Source organism: Dipodomys spectabilis, unplaced genomic scaffold, assembly GCF_019054845.1.
Source record: "Dipodomys spectabilis isolate Male_0828 unplaced genomic scaffold, ASM1905484v1 ptg000024l, whole genome shotgun sequence".
NCBI classification, from domain to species: Eukaryota; Metazoa; Chordata; class Mammalia; order Rodentia; family Heteromyidae; genus Dipodomys; species Dipodomys spectabilis.
The window spans coordinates 11,954,640-11,981,572 of NW_024870701.1; the positions used below are offsets into that span (position 1 = coordinate 11,954,640).

At 37.0% G+C, this 26,933-nt stretch overlaps 1 protein-coding gene across 1 annotated transcript in view; it reads left to right on the forward strand.

Moving 5' to 3' along the window:
• Positions 1–7,960: 7,960 nt before the first annotated feature.
• Dsg4 (desmoglein 4) overlaps positions 7,961–26,933 on the forward strand; it is a 37,415-nt gene continuing 18,442 nt past the window's right edge. Inside the window, 8 exon segments of the mRNA XM_042674997.1 lie at positions 7,961–7,984; positions 16,740–16,808; positions 18,469–18,600; positions 20,331–20,486; positions 21,057–21,201; positions 23,649–23,815; positions 24,074–24,208; positions 25,322–25,507. Coding sequence (XP_042530931.1) covers positions 7,961–7,984; positions 16,740–16,808; positions 18,469–18,600; positions 20,331–20,486; positions 21,057–21,201; positions 23,649–23,815; positions 24,074–24,208; positions 25,322–25,507 — 1,014 coding nt within the window.

Genomic DNA, 26,933 nt, shown 5'->3' on the forward strand with positions numbered 1-26,933 from the left:
AGATAGTCCCTGGGGATGGTGCCCTTGCAGTTATTGATGTAGTTCTTAAGGGAAAGAGCAATGGTATCTTGTGAATCTTGTTCACATCTTAGCTTTCTAACGTGACCGCTCCCTTCAGAAACTCAGTGATCCTTCCAGATGCTATCTTCCATATGATGATGGAACCATACAGCTCTCACCAGAGGTTAAACTTCCTGGGTCTCCTGATTTTATACTTTCAGTTCCCAAAGGTTTGAGCAAAATAAGAGGAGTACTGAATCTCTTCTTAAAAAGTACTCACCCTTGAGAATTCTGTAATAGCCACAGAAAACGGACTGATAACACCTGTCCTTGTCAATTACAGATTTGTGTTCTGAGTACCTTTGAAATCAGGGGTTACAAATGGAGGACTATGTCTAGAAAATGTCATGCTTTTTTCTGTTGCCTGCTGCTCTTTCTTTTGTAACTCATCTGATTAATCGCATTCATGGGGATAGACAATATTTCAGAAGAAATTAGTTATGGTTGCTATAAAGTGTAAACCTTTATAAAATATCTCCATCAGGCAGAGCGATAGAAAGGAATAGTTTTATTTCTCATGAGAAGCAATGTGAAATAGAGATCTGGACGTTTTCATTTGTTCTTTCAAGTTATCCTAATTCCTCACTACATGAGGGAGAAAGACAAAAATGCATTTCTTTAGCTGGTTAAATCAGTTTTCAGAATACTATGTGTTAAGGAGACATACTATTATAGATTGCTCTAAGCCTGCTTAGTAACAGTTACAGAAAGAAAACTAGCTTGACAAACATTGGCTTCTTTGTATTCCCTTAGTTTGCTTGTATGTTCTGACTGACCCACGTTGAGTAACCATAAATCCACTAGAGCATTCAAGTTTGTGCAGGCTTCTAGAACTCATTCTCTGTTGTGCTATAGTGATTCTTGTTATTATCAAAGGTTTTCTGTATTGCATTTTGGTTGATGGCCCCAGTACATAGTATTGAAAAACACAGGATCTTCTCTATGTAAATTTATCATATCCATGGACTAATCAAGCTGCTAGCCCGTGCAGAGGTGTCAGCCGTATTTTATTAAGCTTTTGAGTCCATTATTTTGAGATGGTTTATCTTCTCCTGTGTTTCTATTATTCAAATCTTAAGCAGCACTACACATTAAATGTCCAAAGGTTAAAAAAAAAAAAAACTACATGTCTGTGGTATGTCCATAGATATAGATATATACCAAGTTATAAGTTAAGGAACATCACTAATAGTCAAATTATCACAAATAGTCATGAACCAATAGCCAAATTCTCATTGTTTTTCTCTATTCAAAAGTAAACTAAATGCTTTTACACTACGTTTTTACAAAACCAAGGCATCACTGTTACCACCAATGAAAAGCCTTGTTAGAATGGAGAGAGTTACTTCAACCTGTCTCTGGAGTTGGAAAAAATTATATTAAGTGAAGTAATCCAGACCCAGAGAAACACAGGTTGCATGGTTTCCCTCATTTGTACAAGCTTGAATGTTCCTATACATCTATAAGTAAACGTCAGACTGGGTGGTATGCAGGTGGTTACAAATGAGTAAACTGAAGTATAATAGGCTCTTTGGGATTTACAAATACAATTCTTTAGAAAGACTAAGTCAAAGCCCAACAAAATGAGTACCAGGAAATGGGTATTTGCAAGATAGGGGGACCAAGGGGAGAGGAATAGAAGAATGAATGCAGGAAGGATATAGAATGCAAGCAAAAATGCATCGTATATACCACAGAATTGAGAAAAATTAGGGAAGGGGTGTGTCAAATGTGGGGTACAGATGGTACAGGATGATACAGATTAAGATGCATTGTTTATGTAAACTGCTTTGTTAAATGCCAAAGAAAATTCAATACTTGACCTAAAGATTAAGGAAAGTGAGGGAAGAGATGGGGTGGGAAGTGTAGTTGAGAATGTTGAAAGGGCTAATATGACCCAGAGGTACTGTATTCATAAACTTCTTTGGTGAATGTCAACTCCTTTGTACACCTAGTTTAAGAAACTAAAAAACATTCCAAACAAATGGTCTCAAGTTAGAAACAGTATTATGTACTCTCCACCTATTGAGAAGCAACGCAAATTCCTTCAGCATCCTCACAACCCATACTTGAACAGCATTATTGAGAGACCATATGTCTCATGGATACAAAAAGGTTAATGTTGCTCTGACCTAGATGAGAAAAATACTTTTCATGCAGGCATAATTGGCATATTTCAAACCTCTGAACTGAAAAATAAGCACGACAATGATAAATGATCAGAGCTCTGACCTAGAAGAGTCACACAACAGCAGATTTTTCATGACATTTTTGGTTTAAAAATCTATGGGGAGGGATGGGTTGAAGGGGGGGTGACAATGCTGAAGAGGGTGACTGTGATCAAGATGCATTGTATTCATAAACTGCTTTGTTAAATGCTTCATTAAACTGCTTTGTTTATGCAGCTACTTAAAGATAGTAAAAACGTTTTTAAAAACCTATGTACTATACAATCACTTGTGATTTAATAAATCACCAGAAGAAGACTGATTTGTCAGTATTTTAGACAATCTGCCACCAAATGCCATGCCAATAAAAACATTCATTCTACTATTAAAACATTCTGAAATTAACAAATTCTCATATCAAGGCAGCTCCTCCCCTCCCTCTTCAGAGACATTTGTTGAGATACTGGTTGGAACTCTGACTATGAATCTTTTTTTTAGCATTATTTATTGATAGCATTCACCTTAAAATAATTTTGGACCTAATTGATGACATACTTCAAAAGCCTATAATACACCTATGCTTTATCTCTTCACCTTATATGTTTCTAATGGGGTAGGTATAGTCTCAAATTTAAAGTATGGCTTACGTAAGTACCTTCAGATACTGCCTATATGTTACCAATCATTTTCCCATTGTTTCAATGCAATTTCCTCCTCTTTCTCTTATAAACATCCCCAATGTATAATTCATCTCTCTTCAGCCTTCTAATTGCCTTGTCTCTTCCCTCACTTCGAAAAATGCTAAGTGTCTCAAGAAACCAAGAGCTGTACCGCCTACATTCCATCACTAGAATCCACCTTGCTTCTGAGTGACGAAGGCAGGACAGTGAAGATGCTGCTTGCCTTTGAAACTCTCCAGCCAGCACCCATTAGCAATTAGAGAACATTTACTGCAAGTTCTTTTTATGTTAGTTGCTGTTGCTTCTAACCTGCAATTTTTGCATGAGGACACTTTATACCCCATTCAAAGCCCATGAGCACAATGGGAAAGGGAGAACAAAAAAGAGAAAAATGACATCAGAACAATTCACATAATGCTCTAATTTTTTTGCATATTTAAAAAAAATTTACAGCTGTCCATTGCAGATTTTCTTTACAAAACATTTGTGATGGTTCAAAAGGTATTCCTCAAACACCTTCTATACTGGTTTTTTTTAATCAGGGGGGATTTAATGAGAGGTGAGGAAACTTGACTGATATAGCTTTAAAACAATTATATAAATAATGTGCCACAAAGTATCAGTTATATAACTAGAAGAAAGATGTCAAATGTTGGAAACAAATATACTAGTCCTATTTTCAACAAGTTGTTTCATATTAACTGTGATCTTTCCAGAACATCTTTAAAATTAAGATGAACAAGCCGGGCACCGGTGGCTCACGCCTATAATCCTAGCTACTCAGGAAGTTCAGATCTGAGAATCGTTCAAAACCGGCCCAGGCAGAAAAGTCCCTGTGAGACTCCTATCTCAATTAACCACTCAAAATCCAGAAGTTGTGCTGTGGCTCAAGTGGTGAACACGAAGAGGCGCAGGGATGGTACCCAGGCCCTGAGTTCAAGCCCCACAACAGCCAAAGAATGAGTTGAACAAAGGACATTTTAAAGAGAAGCCAGAAACCTTGACTTAAGAAAGGAGAATTTTGTTACCCTGTCTTTCTCCTTGAGCCATGCTTTAGACCCAGTGTCTTTTCAGTTTCATTCCTTAAAGCTGGTTCTGTAGTGAACATGTGTGTGTATGTGTTGTCTGTGTATGTAATTTTGCTTTTACAATGTTGGCAGTCAGGAGGAGCCTTCTAATTTTATTCAGCATGATGATAGGCCCTAGCGTTTTAATTATTTTTCATGTTGTGAGTAATTTATTATTCATTGGGTATCTTACCCGTAAATCTGGTCCTCACTCTGTAAGATTTTTCTTTGGTGTCCAACAAAGGGTTTCAGTGCAATAAGAATCAAGGTGTGTCTTCGTTCTTACCCAGAGCCCAAACAATGCTAGCCTTCCAGACCGGCCCAGCAGTTTGGGGTGGGGAAACCGAGTCATTATAGAGTATCTTCATCCCTCTGCTCAGAGAGCCCCAGAATTATCACCCATGCCTTCCTAAAAGGGCGTCTTGAAACACATCCTCCCGCAGAGCCTAATTCAGGACTCAGAAGACCTGGACTAAAATTGAATCTCATCAGGATTTGTGCACAAGAAAAGTCCAGAGGAATGGATTGGCTACTTTTCAGGAACATTTGTCTTTTGATCATCCTAATGGTAAGTTGAATTTTAAGCCTGGGAAGAAATGCAGCCTGGAAGTCTTGTCTCTTCTGCTCACTGCCTGGTTTTCTACATGGAATTTATTCTAGCTTTAAACTCCTTTTTGCAAAGGGAGAACTGGGAACTCAGCCTCTGCTGATTTCAAAGCAAACCCTATTTCTCAAGGAGCCAAGGAGTATAGAAATGCTGTGGAATTCTGTTGCATTCGATTCAAATGGCCCCAGAGACACAATTTAATTCAGATTAAATGGTAGGACAATTCTAAAATGCTAATTGGAAATAAAACTTTTTTCTATTATTTTTTATTTACACTTAAACCAGACATATTGGTATAAAAATTTCTCAGGGCAAATGGTAAGCAATTTTACAGGAAATTGATCAAGCTCTTTTCTTCTGAACAGTTATTTCCCAAGGAGTTTCTTTCAAAGAGGGCTGTCAGCTGTATCAAAATTATGTTGCAACTAATTATGAAACATTTAAATTGTATTATGAGAGCATCCCTACAGGCCAGAAGGAAAGCTTTTAAGTGATGTATTTCTCTAAAGTAAACATAGTACTTTGGCTATTATATTGCTTTCCTTCAACCTGGGAGCAGTCAGAGAATAAAGTGCCTGCGAAGTGGCATCATGTACCCTAAATTGGGTTGTAACTCAGTTTCCCAGGAACACCCACAGAAGTACAATGGCTTAAGTTTGGGAAATGATTCCTAGATTATTCTTAAGCAAGTTGCATCCTCTCAGTCCATCAGGGCATCAGTTCTAAAAGACAAGATAGCCAGAGCTGGGAACCCATGGTTAGCTAGTGATACAGTGAGTTCAATTTTTCTGGCACTTATATTTCTAAGAACTTCAAATAGGTGCAGATACCTAATTGTGCCAATGGGCATATGGCTCAAATTTGGAAGGGAATGTGAGGGCAGTGGTGAAAGTTTCCATCCTCTGAGTTTGAAAGACGGATTTTTAAATAAGACAATTGGTGAAAATCATTTCTTAATGAGGAAATACCAAATAAAAGTACAATGTCAAGTTACAACAACCATCGTTAATTTATCAAGTGAGAAAGTTACTAAACAGTTAAAAACCTGTCTGGGTCATTAACAGAAAGGGTAAAGTGTAGGTGTATTCCTATTGACACACTTCTCCATGCACTGACTCAGAGAGGACTAGTTTGTTGTACGGAAAACATCATATGTCAAAATGTTAGAAGCAACTTCTGTGCATTAAATTCTTTCTGCTCAGGCATGTTTTATGATAAAATTCTTTAATTGCAGAGCTAATTTCTTCTTCTCCTTGATCTTGAAAGACTAGTATATTCTATATATTCTGTGTTCCCATGGTCCCTTCTGGTAGTATTAATTTATTTTCTTTAATAATCTTGGTGGGATTTGGTACTGAATGATTCCCCCATTTCTTACTGATACTGAAATATTTGTGCTTGACATTTCCCAACCATTATGAAAAGTATTAAGTTCCTATGAATTTCCTTAGGATATGAAGTCATAATACCTAGATCTGGAAAGCAAAGATCTCATTTCAAAACTGAGACAAATGCAACAAATGTTTAAGGTGAATAAGTTTGCTATTGTAGATGTTAAAAGGAAATAAGCATTTCCACTTGTCTTTAATTTTCTGTTCTTGAACTCAGCCTCTTTTTTCATTAACTAAATCAAAGACTCTCTGGGGCATCATTGCCTGTTCCACTAATGAGGGAGTGGCTACTTCTCAGAGACTTATGGGTATTGTGTGTCAGCTACTTCTCAACCACAAGGAGTACTTTAAACAAAGTTTTGACTGACTTCACCAATAAAAGGCATCCAAAGCTCTAGGTTTCACTGGGGTGTCTCATTTGATCACAAGAGTCCTTTGGCATTTTCTTCCTAAGGATAGTCATCATGTTCTTGTACTATAAACTGGATAGGGAGGTGTGGCAACAATCACCACTGAACTGAGACTCAAATGTCCCAGGATTGAGTCAGAGCTCCTCTTCAAAGTGGCTGTGTGACTTTGGCAATAGTCTTCAACTCCTCAGGCCTTCATTGTACCCCATGGAGAATGTGAGTTAGACATGATGTCATCAAGTTCCTTCCACTATGGAAACTCTGTGATTCTCTAATTATTACTATCGTATACTTATGCAGAAAAAACTAATGACTGGCTCCAGAATATTATTTTGAAAAATTTGCCTGAGGGAGAAAAAAATATCTGAAAATTTAGGTAAAGCTGGAAATTGTATAAATTTTATTAGGTAAGAATTACTGGAGGCTTAACAGTTATTAGTTGAAGAAAGCCTATATTTTATCAAGTTAATAAGACCAAAAAAATTGTCATTGATCAGGTGGGAATTCTGGTCTACACAGGGTAACCATTCAGACTGTGTACAAGTGGTAAACATTGGATGTCCTGATTCTTGGAAAGTAGAAAGCTTAGGGGGGTAAAGTTCATAGACACTATCTCATTAGAAGTTGAGACAGGTATCCAAATTTATAAACATATTTAAAACTAAGTTAGCCTATTAGGTCTCGCATAAAACAATGTCATTCTACCTGTGGAAGAGAAATTGGTTTTTATTTATTTTTTGGGGGGGGGTCCTGTCATGGGACCTGAACTCTGGGCCTGGGTGCTGTCCCTCAGCTCTTCAGCTCAAGGCTAGCACTCTACCATTTGAGCCACAGCCCCACTTCTGGCTTTTTTCTTTTTGCTTATGTGGTGCTGAGGAATCGAACCCAGGGCCTCATGCATGCAAGGCAAGTGCTCTACCACTAAGCCACCTTCCCAGCCTGGTTTTTATTTATTTTTGATAGGAAAATTTCCAGAAATAAAATGGTGGGAGCAAAAATGATATTATCTGATTTGGATTTTGTTTGGGTTAAATGTCATACCCTAGATAACACTAAATGACTTGTTTCAGTACTGCTTATTATGGAAACTCCCACTGTCCTTGCCACACTAAAGGTTCTATTCAGGCACATCTCACTTCTATTGTTTTGTCAATATAAGTAGCTAAGGAGTGAAAAACTATGCATTTTTATTTCAAATTCCTTCAGAGTTCATGATAATAAAGTTACCTACAAATCAGTTATATATCACACTAATAATTAATATAATTTCCAGAATAGAGCCTAAGTATTTGACATGGTTTTTTATCAATTAAATCAATCTGATGGGTTGCCATATAAAAATCCTGCCTTAGAAATATTTTACAGCTCTTAAGATGCTGAATACTTCTCCTATTTTAGAGATACTTGTACTATTTTAGAAACATTGTGGACCTTCAATACCTAGTCTGATGACTCCTTCCAGTGCTCTGTATGGGGGAAGAGGGAGGCTTCTTCACAGAGCCATGAGAACATTGATTGAACTCTGATGATGTTACCATCCATTTCCCAAGTGGGATCCATATTGGAAATCCGCATTCATGGAGGCCAGGCCTGATGACAGGGTGTGTGACAGAAGTGACTAACGCACAGCCCTTAGATAATGTTGGCATGAGAAATGTTTGCCCTTCCTTTCTATGCAGAAAATTACATGGCTTACAAACCAAAATGCCATTACTTGATGTACCTTCAATTATAAACAAAAGTGGTATAATTAGGCTTGAACCTGGCATCTTTACTGTATCCCCAAGAGGATGGCAACCAATTTATTCAATAATTTATAAGCATTATTCAGAAGAGAACTGCTTATTAACAAGGTGGTCCTAGGTCCTTCAAAACTGACTTCCAAAAAAGGTAAGTCACAGAGATGAAAAGTAGCCTTACGCAGGGGCAATACTTTAAATACTCTCAGCATGTAAGAGAATAATATGTATTCTCACATTGCAAGAGCCCCAGTAATGACTCAGATTCCATGTATCTTAGATAAAATCATCAGATTCTCTGCAACCAAGTGTTAAAAGAGAAAACAAGCCTCCGAAAAAGTTTGCAATTTTCTAAAAGTTAATGGTGATATAGATAACATTCTATTATTTTCCTTGGACTTGCACCCACCACCACCATTCAGAACTTACTTTGCATGTAGAAAACTTGACCTGTCACCTATTTTGTGAATGAAACCGCTTTCATGAATGGGTTCAGTTTCTAACTTCTGTTTCTTACCAAGTAGCTTCACTGTACTTCCCATATCTGTGGGAGATTCAAGTTTCATTAGGTTTTTGGGTTTCAAATTAAGCTCGAGTGTTTTAACTGAGACAAAGACTCATTGATTTTTCTGGGATAAGGTCTATATTAATATTGCTATCCTACACCTGACAGTTACAAAAACTTCTACATTATGGAAGTTACTTCAACATGTTATAAAAAATCCTCAAAAGTGAATACAGCATCACCATTTCACAAAACAAGACAAAAACTCATCCAACTGTACCATAATATATTCCCTTCACCCTTCAGGTTTGCACTTGACATACAACATGCTTTTTTCCACTAAGCCTAATGCATTTTACTTGCTTCTTTTTCCTCTTTCAATATATAGCCTATCCTAGTCAGAAGCTACAGTTTACTCTTCAGCACATTTTCATAAATTAGCATGGATGCAAGTATTCATTTTCTTTTCTTTTTATTGTGAAAATACCATACAGAGGGGTTACAATTACACGAGCAAGGTAATGAGTACATTTCTTATCAAGCATCGTTGCCTCCTCCTTTGTTTCCCCTTCCCATCCCATCCCATCCCATCCCATCCCATCCCCCCGCCACGCCCACACCCCCTCTCTCCCCCACCAAAGTTGTAAAGTTCATTTTTCGACATGAAGTCTTGTACATCTCATTGTTGCAATGGGTCCACCTGTATTCCTATTTAAACAATTTGTTTTTTCCTTCCCTTCCTCAAAGTATACTAATATCAAATACAGTGAAAACAGGGGTTATACTGTGGGAGATGGACATACAAAGCAACAAAGAAATCATCTTATAAATATGTTAGAAACAATAACAAGAAAGAAAAACCATTTGAATCCTTATCTTGAGGTTCATTTCTCCTAGCATCAACTTATCTGACCGTTTCTGCTTGTCTCAGACATATACTACTTATTGCCAATAAGGGAAACCATGGGACCTATGTTTCTTTGGGCCTGGCTTACTTCACTTAATATAATTTTCTCCAAGTCTTTCCATTTCCTAACAAATGGGGCAGTGTCGTTCTTTCTGATGGAGGCATAGAATTCCATTGTGTATATATACCACATTTTCTTGATCCATTCATCTACTGAGGGGCATCTGGGTTGGTTCCATATCTTAGCTATCAGCAATCACACTTTTGGGCATTTACTCACATGATCACAAACAAGTCCATACTAAAGCTACCAACACAACTATTCATTTTCTTAGGCACTTTCACATTGCTTAAAATTAATGCAATTTATTATAAGGGCACTTTAAGAAAAGAGAAAACAAAAGCTCTCTCACCAAGGCCCACAGAAACTGGAATACATTTATGGAAGCACACATTTTTCCAGGTTATTTTGCCCCCCCCAGCAGTATGTACCTCCATCTCCTTTTTCTAGTATGCTACCATTGTGGCAGCTGGTTCAATCTGCTCCATTTGGCGTGGGTGTCTTTTAGCCATGGCCATATGCCAACCCACGTGAGAGGATAAGGTCTGGCCCACATGTATTCTGAAAAGGTGACTTTTACAGGCAAGGAATTGCTCTTCACAGTGTGATTTATGTAGCTAATGCCATTTGGTAAAGTTTGGGAAGATGTTATCATTTCATGTTTCTTCCAAAACACCCATTCACAGGTGCTCCCAGGAAAGTGAGCTGGCCCTGATTCCAGAAGGGCCCAGGGTAATCAGCTGAGTTCTTTCAGGGAACAGCATGTAAAGTGACCAGACTTGGACAACTTGGTACTCATCAATAAAGCCAGTTTTGGGGGACAAAGACTAGCAGAAGTATATCACAAAGTCTCTATCAGGCACAACATAAATCCTGCTAATTGAAAACCATATCCTAGGACCTAGTATTGCAACTGCCTTTGTCTAAGGGGAAAAAATAGAAAGAGCAAAGGTCTGTGAGGGAGGTTGTAGTCAAGGATTCTTAGGGTTAGAATGGACTGTTGAGTTAGGCTGAGCTTTGTAGAGAGGACAAGGGCAATGTAAGACAAACTGAAAACACCTTCCTTACCTCTTTGAGTTAAAGACAAATCTCATGTATATGGCTATTTTTAATTTAAATTAAATTTAAAAATTATTTAATTAGTACTTTTAGATGTCAGGTGCTAAGAGCTCATCCTCTAAGACAGAAGTAAATTTTGTCCATTCTTACTTCCTCTTTACAGATGTATCAAACACTTGCCGGGTCAATGGCATTGACATTGTAACTCTATTCCTAGGAGATACTGAAACTTGGGGGAGGGGGAGGAAAGGGTTGGAAAAAGGGGAAGGGGTGGTCCAAAGTCATTCTGTTGGTATAGGACAAAACCAAGTCTCATTTTCAGTTCTATTTACAAGTCCAAGGAACTTGTTTCTAAAGCACATAACTGTTTATGAAGCCCAACATAAAATAAAGCTAAACATCCACTGTGGAATGCAATTCATTCAATTTTAAATGTGCAAACATGATACCAACTTAATTTCTATCACTCTAAGTCTTTAATTGGGATACAAGTTTTCTTGAAATGCACACGAGCACTTCAAAGGCTAAGGATCCCTGTTTAAAGCCAGCCCAGGCAGGAAAGTTTATAAGATTCTTATCTCCAATTAACCAACCAAAACCCAGAAATGGAACTGTGGCTCAGGTGATAGAGTGCTATCCTTGAACAAAAGAGCTCAGAGACAGCACTCAGGCCCTGAGTTCAAGCCCCAGGAATGGCACATACACACAAAAAGTAAAGAAATACACATAGTTTTAAAGAATTTTTTTACATACACAGATATACATATGTTCATGTGATTATTTACATGTGTATATAGTACACATGTATCTATGTATATTACTAAGTAATCTACATATACACATATGAATACATTTTCCTTCAATCTGTCAGCATGCCTCTGCATCTTATGTATCAACCTACTTATCTCCTCTCCAAATTTCCCTTTAGAAAACAAAAAAGTAGTTTTTATTGTTAAGGTTGTAGAGTTAAACTTTTATTCATGTAAAACTTGAGGCTTTTGTATTTTTCTTTGTTCATAAACTTTGTAGATTACAATGATAATACTTATCATTGTGAAGGTCAAAATGTGTTTGTGACTTTAGCTAAATATAATTACACCACTAGCTAAATATAACTACTGTGAAATTTATGTAATTAGTTACTATCAATGAAGAAATCTTTGGGGGAAAAACCCTCACATCTCTCATCCACAGAAATTATTACTGTTTCACTACAAAGGAGAAAAGTTATTAAACTAAACGATAACTCCATATCTGAAGTCTGTATTGGGCCAAATATGGACTCCAAAGCTTTCTTCTAGCAAATCCTGTGGTTTTCAATGCTTTTTTTGCGACAAAACCAAAATAGGATGCAAAAGAGTTTTTAGTGAATCGATTATTTAGCATTCATTTTTAAATATAGATTGCTTTGTAGACTTAGGTTATACAATTTAGAATAACTTTAAAGAATTTAATGATGACTAAAAAAAGTCTCTCCAATATCAGCCTATCAATATGAACAAGTTCTCTCTGTATCACATTTAAATTGAAAGATGAAACAAAAGTAAAATTGATGCTAAAACTTGTTTAATTCTACTAATAAGTGATATTTATTCATAAATTAATTTTTTATTAATAAGTTTTTTCAGTGTGAAAATACCTTACAGAGGGGTTACAATCACATGAGCAAGGTAATGAGTACATTTCTTATCAAGCATTGTTGGCTCCTCCTTTGTTTCCCTTCCCATCCCTGCACTCCATCCCCTCCCCCATCCAACGTTGTAAACTTCTTTTTTTCGACATTATGTCACTATACATTCCTGATCAAATTTTACTCTCTATGCTTAATTATTTTTACATGGAATTCCCATATTTTCATGTTGCTTACTCCATTACAGTTGTAGAGCTAATTAAATCCATTGGTTAACCAGTGGAATCAAGATACAGGCATCCAAAAAGAAAGATAAGCAAAATAAATCTTAACTCCTGGAAAACTTGGTCATCTATTTTTTCTAATGGATGACAATAGGCATCAAGTGACAATGTCAGTTAAAGCCATTACCTACATTCAAAAGTGATATCATGGTTTTACTTTAAAGTAGCAACATTTATAATATATTTCAATAACATTCCTTGCAAACCTTTGATTTTATGATCAAAAGTGTTAGCTGTCAATCACTAGAGAAAGATTTGAGAGAGCATACATTTTAGCTCTCAAAACTTTCTCAGGTTTTACAACTGGACAGAATGATGAGCATCAGTCATCTCAGCTACTCAGAAGGTGTAAATAAGAGGACTGTGATCTAGGATGCCCAGGCATAACTGTGAGAGCCTATTGAGGCAAAAAGGGGTTGGAGCCTGGCTCAAGTGATAGAGAGCCTGCCTGGCAAGTGGAAGGTCCTGAGTTTAAAGAACAGTAATTCCTTTACATACGTACTTTATCTATGTCATAACTTTTAGATGTATGCATTGTATAACCTACACTACATATACATATACACATAAGTTTTCATGAGCACACGTTTTTGAAGACCTCCACAAGATAGTATTAGAAATAACACAAGAATCAATATTTCTCAGGGTCATGGGCACACTTACACAACCCCAAATTTCAAACAAAATCATAATAATTAGGCAAAATACTAACAGCAACAGGCGATTTAAAAAAACACTTTGGATGTTGAATGAATTAAAGAGCTAGTAGAACCGTAGCTTTTGGCCATTCTCGGCTCTGTTTTAATACTGCCTGTGACCCTTCCAGGCTTGTTTGTAGGCAAGCCTTCGCGGGGGCGAGGCGGGTGGGGGGGGGGAGGGGGTTGGTGAGAGTGTCTTCCACTACAGAGGGAAAACTATCTGTCACTCTCCACACAAATGATGAGCAGAACCCAGCTAAGACTCACTCTCACTACTTTCAAGGTAAAAGGAGGCTATTAGGATGATTATAGCTGTGAGGTTCTGCAGCTCTGCTTCCAGTGGGTGGAGGAAGCAACTGAATGACAGACACTGAGGTCCTGAGACAAATGTCAGGAAAAAAGGAACAAGGGAGAAAAAAATATCACAGAGAGGAGAGAGAGGGGAAATGGAGAAGGAGGTGAAAAGAGATACCATGTGAAGCTGCAGGTGGGGACAGGGAGGTTCTAGTTGCTAATAATAGTCTCCCATGCTAAGCTCACCAACCTGGCAATCCAAGGCAGGCCTTCCGTCTACCCTCCCCCTGGAATGCATGTTGGTGTGTAGTCTACAGCACTAACTACAAAATGTGTCAGTTCTGATATCTGAATGCCCCAGGGCCAGAAATCTAAAAACAAAATAAATACCAGCTACTAGCCCAGCACCAGTGGCTCACACCTAGCTCACACTAGTCACTCAGGAGGACGAGATTTGAGGATCACAGTTTGAAGCCAACCTCAAGCAAGAAAGTCTGTGAGACATTTACCTCCAATTAATCATCAAAAGAGGAGTTGTGGCTCAAGTGGTAGAGGGCTGGCAATAAGAAAAAAGCTCAGCAACAGTGCCTAAGCCCTGAGTTTAAGCCCAGGACTTTCTCGCTCTCTCGCTCTCTCTCTCTTTCTCTCTCTCTCTCCCTCTCTCTGTCTTCTTCCCCTCCCCCTCTTCCCTCTCTTCTCTCTCCCTCTCTCTCTCTCACACACACACAAACACACACACACAAATATATAAAATGCACTCACTAAAATATATGTCTGGGTAAATTCATGGACATGGAAATTCACCACAGTAATCACTGAGTTCAAGAGACAATTTATAAAATTATGTTTAGTTTTTTTTTTTTTACAGAATTAAAGAACATTTTAATGTCTTCAATGTTTAGTTTCTTTTGGTCAAAAAATACAAATTACATGAGAACATATTTGTAAAAGAAATGTCTGAAAAAAAGATCAAATCTCTAATATCAATATTTTTAATTGAGATTCTGTCTGAATTCTTCCTTATACCTTTCAGAATAATCTTCATTTATAACAACAAAAACCTAACTCCATATGTCATATTTATTATAAAACAGCATATTATATAAAATTGAAAAAAATGTCTTTGATTAAATGAGGTATTTGATCTTTACATCTAATAAAATTACACATAGAAGAAGAGGAGGAGATTCAGTGTTGCACTGTCAAATTCCTAATCTCTCTTGTTGCTCACCTCCCAAGAGAAGTTCTGGTATAACTTCTGACACCTCCCTCTCAGCTATTTCACAAGTCTATGGAAGAGGAATGTGCGAATTTTCCCTCCAATTACATCTCAAAACTTCCTGTTCTCATTCTGTGTTCATACTTTAAATTTTTATTATATATAATTTAGATATTTATAATATGATATAATAATAAATATACTATAGTTAACATTTTTATAATATATTTACATATGATATATGTGTTTATAGTTTATATACATCACCTACCTAACATATATACACAGTATACCACTATTATCAATGAATATTTGGTAAGAGACTACCACTGAAGTAAACCATTGTGTGACCTACTGGGTATGTTTCTCTGCTATTAACTTTTTGAAAATGTAACTCCCCCAAAGGCAAATTGTGCCTCTTAAAGCAATATAAACATTAATATGTTGAACTAAGTAAGCACAAATTTTACATGTATTTAAAGGCAACATGTCATTAGTGGAATTTGGTTGGCATTCAAAAGTGATGTAATGGTTTTACTTTAAAATAGCAATATCTATAATATATTTTCAATAATATCCTTTGCAAACTTTTGATTTTATGATCAAAAACATTAACTGTCAGTCACTATAGAAAGATTTGAGAAAGCACGCCTTTTAGTTCTCAAAATTTTTTCAGGTTTTGGAACAGGATAAAATGATGAGTATCTGTTATCTCAGCTACTCAGAAGGTATAAATAAGAGGACTGTGATCTAGGATGCCCAGGCATAAATGTGAGATCCTATTCAAAAAACAACTAAGGCAAAAATGGCTAGAAGCCTGGCTCAGGTGGTAGAGAGCCTGTCTGGCAACTGAAGATCCTCAGTTCAAACCACAGTAATTCCATTACATATATACTTGTATTTATATATGGTATAATTTATATATGTGTGCATTGTATAATATGCTACATACTCATATACACATACGTTTTCATGAGCAAAAGTTTTTGAAGACCTGTGCCAGATCATATTAGTAGTCAACACAAGCATCAATATTTATTCAGGGTCATGGGTATAATTACAGGATCCCAAAATTCAAATGAAATCATAATAATTTGGCAAACTAGTAATAAGAGCAGAGTTTGGCATTATGGAGGGGAAGGGGAAAAACAAGTCGTTTAAATAAGGATACAAGTGGACCTGTTGCAACAATGAGAAGTATAAGTTGTCATGTCGAAAACGAACTTTACAACTTGGGGGGGAGGAGAATTGGGTGGGGGGGGGGGAGGGAGGATGGGAAGGGATGGGAAGGGTAAACAAAGGAGGAGGCTACAATGCTGGATAAAAAAAATGTACTCACTATCTTGCCCATGTAATTGTAACCCCTCTGTACAGTATTTTCACAATAAAAAAATTACTCAAATTTGCCCAAACCATGCATATAGTAATTCTGAGGATCCATCACTCAAAACCTAATGTAGTAGGCTACATTACATTTGGGTATAACACAAATGTTATACCCATCAATACTACTCACTAAACCTTGATCTTGCTTCATGCTCATTATCCTGAATATAACAAATGCTGATTTATTTTAGTAACTCGGGACTATTAGCTGAATTGTGCAAATGTGTATGCAAGACTTTTTATTTTGATTTTTTTGCTTTAATACTTATTATTTTGGGGTACCACCTAATCAAGATCATGTATATTAAATCTATAAATAGGACAGATTTCCAGAATTAACTTTCTATTCCAAAGGAAGAAATATTCCTTTTCACTGTCAAGTCTAATTCTTTTATTGCCACTGTGTGTGTATTTGTTCTATAAGAATACAAAAGATTTTAAAGGCAAAAAAACTGTCTTGTTTTTGATTATTCATGATTATTTTACAATATTCCATATATGTATATTTTAAAATGAATTAATAAAATTTTATCTATCACTAAAGTTTTTATAACACTGCTTTCTTAAATTTTAGAAATATGTTCTAATATTGTTTCTTCTGTAACAGGTGGTGATGGAAGTAAACAGTGAATTTATTGTTGAGGTAATGTATAAACAAGCTATTTTTCTCTCCTCAAAATTGGTTTTATAGTACATCAACAATAAGAATATTTAAAATTATCCAGATAAATAATTATCCATATAAAACTCAAAAGAAAGAATCTTAGTCAAAATGATATAAAATGATGAAAAACCTATACTCCCAGGTTTCTGTTCTTTAAGAATCTTATTAAGTATATAATCAAACTATATTTGTAGCTTTTTTACATGTCTCTCAAACTATAGCAAAGCAAAGGAAGCAAAGAAACAGTTTAGAATGGTAGAGGATTTTTAGATAGTAACAAAAAATATAGTCTATAAATTAGGAAAGCATACAAATAAAAAATATGTATCCAAGACCTGGTGGCTAATATCTATAACCCTAGCTACTCAGGAGGCTGAGATATGAAGATCAAGTTTGAAACCAGCTTAGGGAAGGAAAGACTGTGAGACTTTTATCTCCAATTAAGCACCAAAAAAGTAAGAAGTAAAGCTGTAGCTCATGTGGTAGAGAGCTAGCATTGAATACAAAAGCTCAAGGACAGCACTTAGATCCTGAGTTCAAGCCCCAGGACTAACACATACCTACAAAAAAATGCAATTGCAGTTTAATAATCCAACAAAGAATCTTGTTTCTTTTACACTAGGACTTAGAAAATAAAGCTAATTTTCTTCAGCTCTGGTGGTGCTTAATCTTACTGTGGTAGGTAAATTTCTATCATAATTATCTTAATTCAATGGAAAAAAGTTATAATATTCCTTCACAAAATATCAGTACATTTCAAGAAGATGTATTAAACACTGGAGAGCAGAAATACATTGGTTCTTGAAAAAACAAGCAACATTCACATAAAGTTTCTGCTTCTCACATGTAGCAATTAAATTAAACCTTGGGTTAAATAAACTTACAATCACCTATGCTCCAAAAAGGGCATTGAGACTTCCAAAACTGAATATACAAATTTGTGTTTCCTTGTATATAAATATGTTTGTGCCTATAGTAGCATTTCTAAATTCTCAGTAGTATAAAATTTATAAGCACCTACCAACAACAGCAACATAAAACCACAAAGGAACAAATATAGCAAGTAGAGATACAAATATATAACACTGGAAAGCCATAGAATTATTCATAAGATTATAGGCAGTGCTGTCAAGCTGGTTAATAATATTCTCTAATTTTGAAATGATGTACTTAGATGCTTAGCCATGGTTATGTCTTTGTCATCAGAAGCAGAAAAAAAATCCTTCCTTCTTGTAGGTGATCACAACTTCCATTTTGTATGTGACTCACACAGAGTAGTGGTAATTTTACTTCTGGTAACAGTAATATTGTATCAAAGTACAAGGAAGGGTAGGAGAGGCGAGGCCTCTATCTAGGGAAGATAGATGAAATAAAGAAAACTGCAGTATATTGTGCAATGTAGCATATAACTAATAGAACTGGTCTCTTCAGAATCTCTTTAGAAATGAGATGATTCTAAAGAAATAGCAGTGTGTTACCCGAGTTATGTGTATGCAGTTGTAAGTTAGTTAAAATTTCCTGTGTTCATCCAACTTAATGCCATTATTTCCTCTGGAGTCACCTTTCAATGTTAAGCAAATGTCCATGCTATGTATAAGTGTTTTAGCACCATGACAAATATGAACCATTTTTGTTTAAGGTGAAAGAATTAGACATTGAAAATGGCACTACGAAGTGGCAAACAGTCAGGAGGCAGAAGCGGGAGTGGATCAAGTTTGCTGCGGCCTGTCGGGAAGGAGAAGACAATTCCAAGAGGAATCCAATTGCCCGAGTAAGTGAGAAAAACAACACAAACAAGGAATCTGAGCTGATAGCAGGTGCCTGGCAGTCAGGAAAACACAGACTAATTCTGGGACTTGCAGCCTCTGCAGCTTGTAGTGATTTAGAGAATGGCTTGCAATTATTTGCTTGTACTACAGAGACATTTTTAGTATCATATGCTAGAGACTGTTAGACAGCAGAGGGTCTTTAGCAAGGGATTCCAGAAGAAAGATTTAGATCTCCAGCACTAGTGGACTATATTGGGGCCTATATATGTGATCAGGTATTTGATAGCCTGAACACTAATCCTGAAAAAACAAACAAGGGGTTGTTGCATTTAATTAATTCAAGAAAGTTAAAGCTGATGTGCACAGTTCTCACTAGATATCTACATGCAGAAACTTGGGTATTCTTATAAAGTGATAGCTAGCAGAAAAAGTGTTAAAGGGAAGTGTGATCAGTTCCTGGGGGCTAGGGTCTCCCTGGCTCTTTCTGAGCATCTTTGCTTTGGGGCATCATTGAAATCGGTAGGCAAATGATCTTCAGATTTGGGGGAAGATTTTTAAGTTGTTATTTCCATTTAACTTAAAGCATTCTCTTTTCCTACTTATAACACATATCCATTTTTTATTCCCATTTTGGGGGTTCCAAAGAACATTCTTTGAATCACAGATGAGCTTACCAAATCTGTCTCTCCAGCTGACTTGGATTTCAAAGTTTGGGTAACAAATTTTAATATTTTATCACATGTTGTCATCTTCAATGTACAGGTAATATTTCAAACTATAGCAATTTAAATTTATAAGCAATAACTATTAAACATCTAAAGCAAAATCCATATTACAGAATATTGGCTATAAAATCTATGTAACAGAGGAATGATAAAGTACATTTGAATTTATAAAATCTTTGTCACCTCTGTACACTCCATCTTTTTCTTTTTTTTTATTAAGCTACCATTTGATGATGTCTCAAACTTAAGTCTAAATAGAACGCAATTCTTTTTTAATTTCATTTTTTTCTTCTTTGTCATTCATGGGGCTTGAACTCAAGGCCAGGGCGCTGTCCCTGAGCTTTTTCATTCAAGGCTAGTACTCTACCAGTTTGAGCCACAGCACCACTTCTGGCTTTCTACTGGTTAATTGGAGATAAGAGTTTCACATGCTTTTCTGCCCAGGCTAGCTTCAAACTGGGATCCTCAGATCTCAGCCTCCTAAGTAGCTAGGATTACAGTCATGACTCACTGGCATCCAGCTGGGAACACAAATTATTAAAGACACTAATGATACTTATTTCTTCTGTCTGACTCCATTGGCAAACAAAATCAGAGAATCAAATCATATTTTGGTTAACAATAACACACCTAAAACAATTATGCATGTGCATTGACAGACACATATTGATTGGAGTTGTATATGTCCTTCCCCACAAAATCCCACACCAAACTTCTTCACTAAAATCCTTCCCACAATTATGCATGTGCATTGACAGACACATATTGATTGGAGTTGTATATGTCCTTCCCCACAAAATCCCACACCAAACCTCTTCACTAAAATCCTTCCCACCATACACTAATGCTTGGAGGTCAATGCGTAAAAGGTCACAGAGGACTAAGTCAGGATGTATTTTAAATCACAGCCTATCTGTTGTAGTTCCCAGGCCCTTTTCATTCTGCTGAACTCTCAGGATCATGTTCTTCTCTAAACTCGATCACAATCCTAGCCACTTTGCTTATAGATTCGCTCAGACTGTGAAGTGAGTCAGAAGATTACATACAGAATCTCTGGAGCAGGAATTGATCGACCACCTTATGGAGTGTTCACCATTAATCCTCGGACGGGGGAAATTAATATCACTTCAGTGGTAGACAGAGAGATAACTCCACTTTTCCTGGTAAGTCACAGCAGTGTGATTTGATTTATTCTTGTGACATTTCTTTTTAAAAAGTCATCTCACAGTATATTAGTTGCATGTATCAAAATGTCATGAGGAAACCCATTCAAATGTACAAAAGATTGTATAAAGAATATGGCTTATCTTTTATTTTTTTTAAATGTCTGTCATGGAGCTTGAAGTCAGGGCCTGGGCACTGTCCCTGAATTCTTTTGCTCAAGGCTAGCACACAACCACTTTGAGTCACAGCACCACTTCCAAGTTTCTGGTGGTTAATTGGAGATAAGAGTCCCATGGACTTTCCTGCCCAGTCTGGCTTCCTATTGTGATCCTCAGATCTCAGTCTCCTGAATGGCCAGGATTACAAGCGTGAGCCACCAGCGCCCAGCTCTGGTTTACATTTTATAAAACATAATAGATTGAAACAAATGGGCTGAAGGGATGAGAAAAATAACATAGTCTGAATTCACTGAAAAATATTGTTTCTAGCATCTTTCCTTATGCATCTTTAAACATGGTTATTAATTTCCTTTGATGGAGAAAGACAAGTTTCCTTCTGATTTTCCACAGATCTATTGTCGGGCTCTGAATGCACGGGGTGAAGATTTAGAGAGCCCTCTTGAGCTCAGAGTCAAAGTTATGGATGTGAACGACAACCCCCCAGTGTTTACACAAAACGTGTACACAGCCAACATTGAAGAGAACAGCGAGGCCAGTAAGTAGAATGGAACTTCCCAGCACTATATGGGTGATTGTTAAAAACAGGCTTTCTTTGGGCCTGTTTGTCAAAATTCATGGCTGAGCCCAACTAGGCTGAGTTAGAGTGGTGTCTGTGGGATTGTCCCAAATCAGACCAGTCACTGAGAGCCATCATCTCACAGGGAAGCAAGTGACATCATGCCTTCCCCTTCTTTATTTAGTTCTAGCTTGCTTCATTCATTTCCAAGTCTAGTGCTTACTCCTTTTTGTTCATTCTTCTGAGTATTCTTTCCTTCCTATGCTTTGGTTTTTTTGAGGTTGCTACTTTCCCCTTTCCTTTCTGCCTTCTACCCTTTTCTCCTCCAGTCCTCCTGCTCCCATTCAACTCTGTGTCTGCCAAAATGCTTCTAAATACATTTGTAGGGAAAAATTAGAACAAAAACTTCAGAAGAAAGGCAGATCTACAAAGCATGTTCTTTAACCTAGAGGATGGGAGGACATAGCAAGGCCAGAGAAAAGATTTTGTCTAAGAGAAGCAAAACAGACAGCAACTTGGCTTCTTTTCTAGCATGCTTTTTCATTTGGCCAATCTATGAAGGAAAAGAAGGTAATACACACAACCAAGAACACTCAGTGCTGATTAGCACTTTGCTAAAGCTTCCTTCATCCACTGAGTACAATTCTAGAAGAAATGGTCCAAATCAGGAAAGTCTTTCATAAGCTATGAAGTTCTTGAACTCTGGCTCTTTCTGTTGAAGAAGTTCTATTCCCAATTGGAGAAATAAAAGAACACATGCGGCCTGCCGACTCTGGAAAAATCTGTCCCGTGAGAATTGACCAGGTTCCATCTTTGTGTCTGTGAATAATTAAGAAACTCTTCATAATTAGTGTGTGTGTGTGTGTGTGTGTGTGTGTGTGTGTGTGTGTGTGTGTTAGGGATAAAATGCAGAGACTCATGTTTGCTAGGCAGGTTCTCTACCATTTGAACCAAGCCTCAAATCCCTTTCTTTTCCTTCCTTCCTTCCTTCCTTCCTTCCTTCCTTCCTTCCTTCCTTCCTTCCTTCCTTCCTTCCTTCCTTCCTTCCTTCTTTCTTTCCTTCCTTCCTTCCTTCCTTCCTTCCTTCTTTCTTTCCTTTCTTTCTCTTTTTCTCTTTCCATCCCTCCCTTCCTTCCTTCCTTCCTTTCTTTCTTTCTTCCTTCCTTCCTTTCTTTCTTCCTTCCTTCCTTCCTTCCTTCCTTCCTTTCTTTCTTTCTTTCTTTCTTTTTTCCTTTCTTTCTTTCTGCTTTCTTTCTTTCCTTCTTTCTTTTTCTTTTTTCTTTCTTTCCCTTCCTTCCTTAATTCCTTCCCTTCATTCATTCATTCGTTCCTTCCTTCCTTCCTACCTTCTTTCTTTCCTTCCTTCCTTCCTTCCTTTCTCTTCTTTCTTTTCTTCCTTCCTTCTTTCTCTCTCTCTCTCCCCCTCTCTCTCTCTCTCACTGTCCTCTTTCTTTCTTTTGGGTTCATTTTTCAGACAAAGCATCTCACTACCTGTGTCCAGGCTAGCCTTCAACCCCAATCCTCCTACTTCAGCCTCTCAAGTAGCTGGTGCTGCAGGCCTGTGTCACAACACCTAGACTGTTTTGGAGATAGAGTCTTCCTAACTTTTCTAGAGGTTAACCTAAAGCCCTAATCCTTCCATCTGTGTCTTCTGAGTGTCCATGGATCAACACATCCAGCCTCAAATCTTTGTCTCAATTCCATGCTTGCACTGTTTGATAAAGTGCTGTTTTCACCCATGCAGCAAGTAGTAGTTCTCTGCTTTCTGACTGAATGATAATAAAAAACACAAATGCCTAATAAACAATTACAAGGTCAAGTTAACTAACCTATTGTCTTCCTTAAGTAGGCTTGTTAAAATAATTTTTCCAGACCATGTCAAAAACAAATCTTACAAAATCACTTTCTCCAGCTTTATGATAGTAAACGGAATCTTTCCATAGACTCAAAACTTCTAACTTAAAAAATACAAACATTTTATTAAAAAGTAGAGAGTTTGTGAGAAGGAAAATACCATTAATTTTTTTAATCATTGCTATGGTTATAAATTGTGGTAATACCTTCCAAAAACTACCCAAACAAAGAATTCAAGAGAATCTCCACTGGGCTGGGAAAGTGGCTCAGTGGTAGAGTGCTTGCCTTGCATGCATGAGGCCCTGGGTTTGATTCCTCAGCACCACATAAGCAGAAAAAAAAAGCCAGAAGTGGCACTGTGGCTCAAGTGGTAGAGTGCTAGCCTTGAGCTAAAGAGCTGAGGGTGCCCAGGCCCAGAGTTCAGGCCCACGACTGGACCCAAAAAAAAAAAAAAAAAAAAAGAATCTCCACTATTCTTTCATGGCCAAAGAAATGTTTAATTTGCATAGACATGTCTAATTCGATGAATTAATTATCATATATTCCCAACTATTCCTCACCTCCATTCCTAGATGCGCTGGTAGTAAAACTGAGTGCTACAGATGCAGATGAAGACAATCACCTGAATTCTAAAATTGCCTACAAGATCATTGCTCAGGAGCCTACAGGTGCACCAATGTTCATGGTGAACAGGTACACTGGAGAAGTTCGCACGCTGTCCAGTTTCCTTGACAGAGAGGTAAAGCTTTCAGGAGTGAATGATAAGCAATTGAAAGAGTGAAAATTTGGGAAAACAGAGATAAAATGACCCATGTGTGTCCTTATACCAATGTAAAGGAAAAGAAAAATATTGCAATATTTTTAATGAAAATTAAAAGAGAGTGATATAGACTTGATGTAACAGTAAAATAAAAGACAACTAAGGGCATTGGGATGTGGGTTGGGTTGTATCTAGGGCCAGGCCTAACTCTCACCATTCTTGTTCTTCTTTATGAAGCAACACAGCATGTACAACCTTCTCGTGAGAGGTTCTGATCGGGATGGGGCCACAGATGGGCTATCTGCCGAATGTGACTGCAGAATCAAAGTTCTCGATGTCAATGATAATTTTCCCATCTTAGAGAAAACTTCAGTAAGTTGTTGTTCTTATGACCCTTTTATATTTGTTTCACCCATGACAATCTTTTTTCCATTTTTTTATATTTTTCATTGTAAAGATACTGTACAGAGGGTTTACAGTTTCATGAGTAAAGTAATGAGTACATTTCCTGTCAAGCATTGTTACCTCCTCCTTTGTTTTTCTCCTACCATCCTTTTCCTCCCCACCTTCCCAACTCCTCCCTTCCCCTCCCCCTAAGTTGTAAAGTTCATTTTCAACATAGTGTCTTGCCCATCTCATTGTTACAATGGACCTTTTTTCTATAAGTGCCAATAACCAATTTTCTCTCCTGCTAGTTTGTAAGCCTGTCACATGCATAGATGGATTCAGCATGGCTATATAAGCCATAGAATTTCTTTTGTGTAAAAATGCAGCTAACATTATATATTTATCTTTGACTCAGTATTTCAAACAATCCTACTCTGTATAAACAAGATGTGCTCCATGTATTGTCTATGCATAGAAATTAGAACTTTATTGATTTCATTCTGAGAATAACCCAACATAGTGGTGTATTTGTTATTGATGGACCATTTCTAGCAGAAATTCAAACAGTGTCAACTTCCATTTTAACCTTTAGATGTAAAGAAACATAAAATTCAAAATAGTGAGGTAAATGTGCTTTGCCACCTGCTTTAATAAAAATATATCATACTGATTGTCCTTTTCACAATTGTCTGTGGCCACTTTCTGCTATGATGGCAGAGAGAAAAGCAGCCAAGATGGAGATTTCTCAGCACAGAATATCATTACTAATGTAGTTATTATCTGGCCCTTTATAGAAAAACATCTGATCTCTTATCAAAGAAAAAAGAAAGAAAGAAAGAGAAAGAAATTACAAATAAGCAAGGAAAATCATGAAACAAAGTGTAGCTGCATATTGATTTCACATGGAACACATTGAAATCAGTTTTATCATCTTATAAACATTTAATTCTTGTCTTTGATTGGACATATGTTATGTAATAATTAATGATGCAGGAATCAATGCCATTTATTGATCTTATTTCAGAAGATAACTATGTATTAGTTAATACCTATCAATGACTCATTTAGAGATTATAAAACTGATGTATGTCATTTCAGTACTCAGCAAGCATCGAAGAGAATTGTCTGAGCTCAGAATTGATAAGATTACAGGCAATTGATCTTGATGAAGAAGGCACTGATAATTGGATGGCAAAATACTTAATTCTCTCTGGTAATGATGGGAATTGGTTTGATATTCAAACAGATCCACAAACCAACGAAGGCATTCTGAAAGTCGTCAAGGTACAGTGTGGGATCTGCAATATTTTCTTCCAAAAAAGTTTTAAATTGTTCCTATAACCAGGTCTTGCCTTGTCTGACTATGAATACTGTTTTATATTGACAAGTGTCCTAAGGAAGCATGTGGGTCCAAACCAGCCAGTCTAACAACACAATATTTCTTACCAAGAAAAAGAAGACCATTTTGTTCTTACAGAGCCTAATATCTACTTGGGAAGATAAGGAAAGCACCCAAAAACTAGACCACACACATGACTTAACAACAAATAAATAAGAGTAAAACTGTTATTATATAAAACATAATTGTGAGGCTGGGAATGTGGCTTAGTGGTAGAGTGCTTGTCTAGCACTCAAAAAGCCCTGGGTTCAATTCCACACTACCACATAAACAGAAAAAGCTAGAAGTGGTGCTGTCGTTCAAGTGGTAGAGGGCTAGCCTTGAGCAAAAGAAGCTCAGAGGCAGTGCCCAGGCCTGGATTTCAAGTCCCAGGACTGGCATAATAAACAAACAAACAAACAAATAAATAAATAAGATAATGTGCCAGGCACCAATGGCTCACGCCTGTATTCCTAGCTACTCAAGAGGCCGAGATCTGAGGATTGTGGTTCAAAGCCAGACTAGGTAGGAAACTCCATGAGAATCTTATCTCCAATTAACCACTAGAAAACCAGAAGTGATGCCGTGTCTCAAGTAGTAGAGAGCTGGCCTTGAGGGGAAGAGCTCAGAAACAACTCCCAGGCCCAGAACTCAAGCCCTACCACCACCAACAAAAAAAAAATTGTCTTGTAAGTAAAATACAAATGTATAGATGAGAGAAGAGAAGGCAGGATCCTTCTTGTCTAGATTCATCTGAAAATGTTTCATTCAGGGCACGAGAGACCTGGTATTTCTAACATCGATAATGAAAAGGTAAAAACATTAACCATTATTAAGTAATAATGGTAGTAAGCACCAACTGTTGTAGTATATTATATGCATAAAGGCCTTATGTATATTACCTTAATTAATTCTCACAGCTCTGGGGAATAAGTATATTAATTTCCTATTAGTAGAAAGTAAAACAGAATCCAAGAGGTAAACTTAGCTTTCAGTCACCTAGGTAACAAATGACCAAGGCCAAGGTTCAACAAGATCTCGCCCATCCCTAAATTATATTTAACTGCCACTCTCAAGCAATCGGGCCCAGGAATAGTTCAGAAAAGAACAAGTGCCTGAGATTTTTCTCTCTCAATCTGCTTACCTCTGTAAACCCCTTCCCAGCTGTTGTGTGCCCTGCTTGCCTCTTTAATACACATTTGTACCCAAAAGTATTCCTTCTTGGAAAGGACAAAGTACTCACTTTGGTGGCTATTTTACCAACATCTTGCCATAAAAGTAACTGCTACCACACACTCCTTTAGGATAAAGTCTCTACCTACTTTCATACTT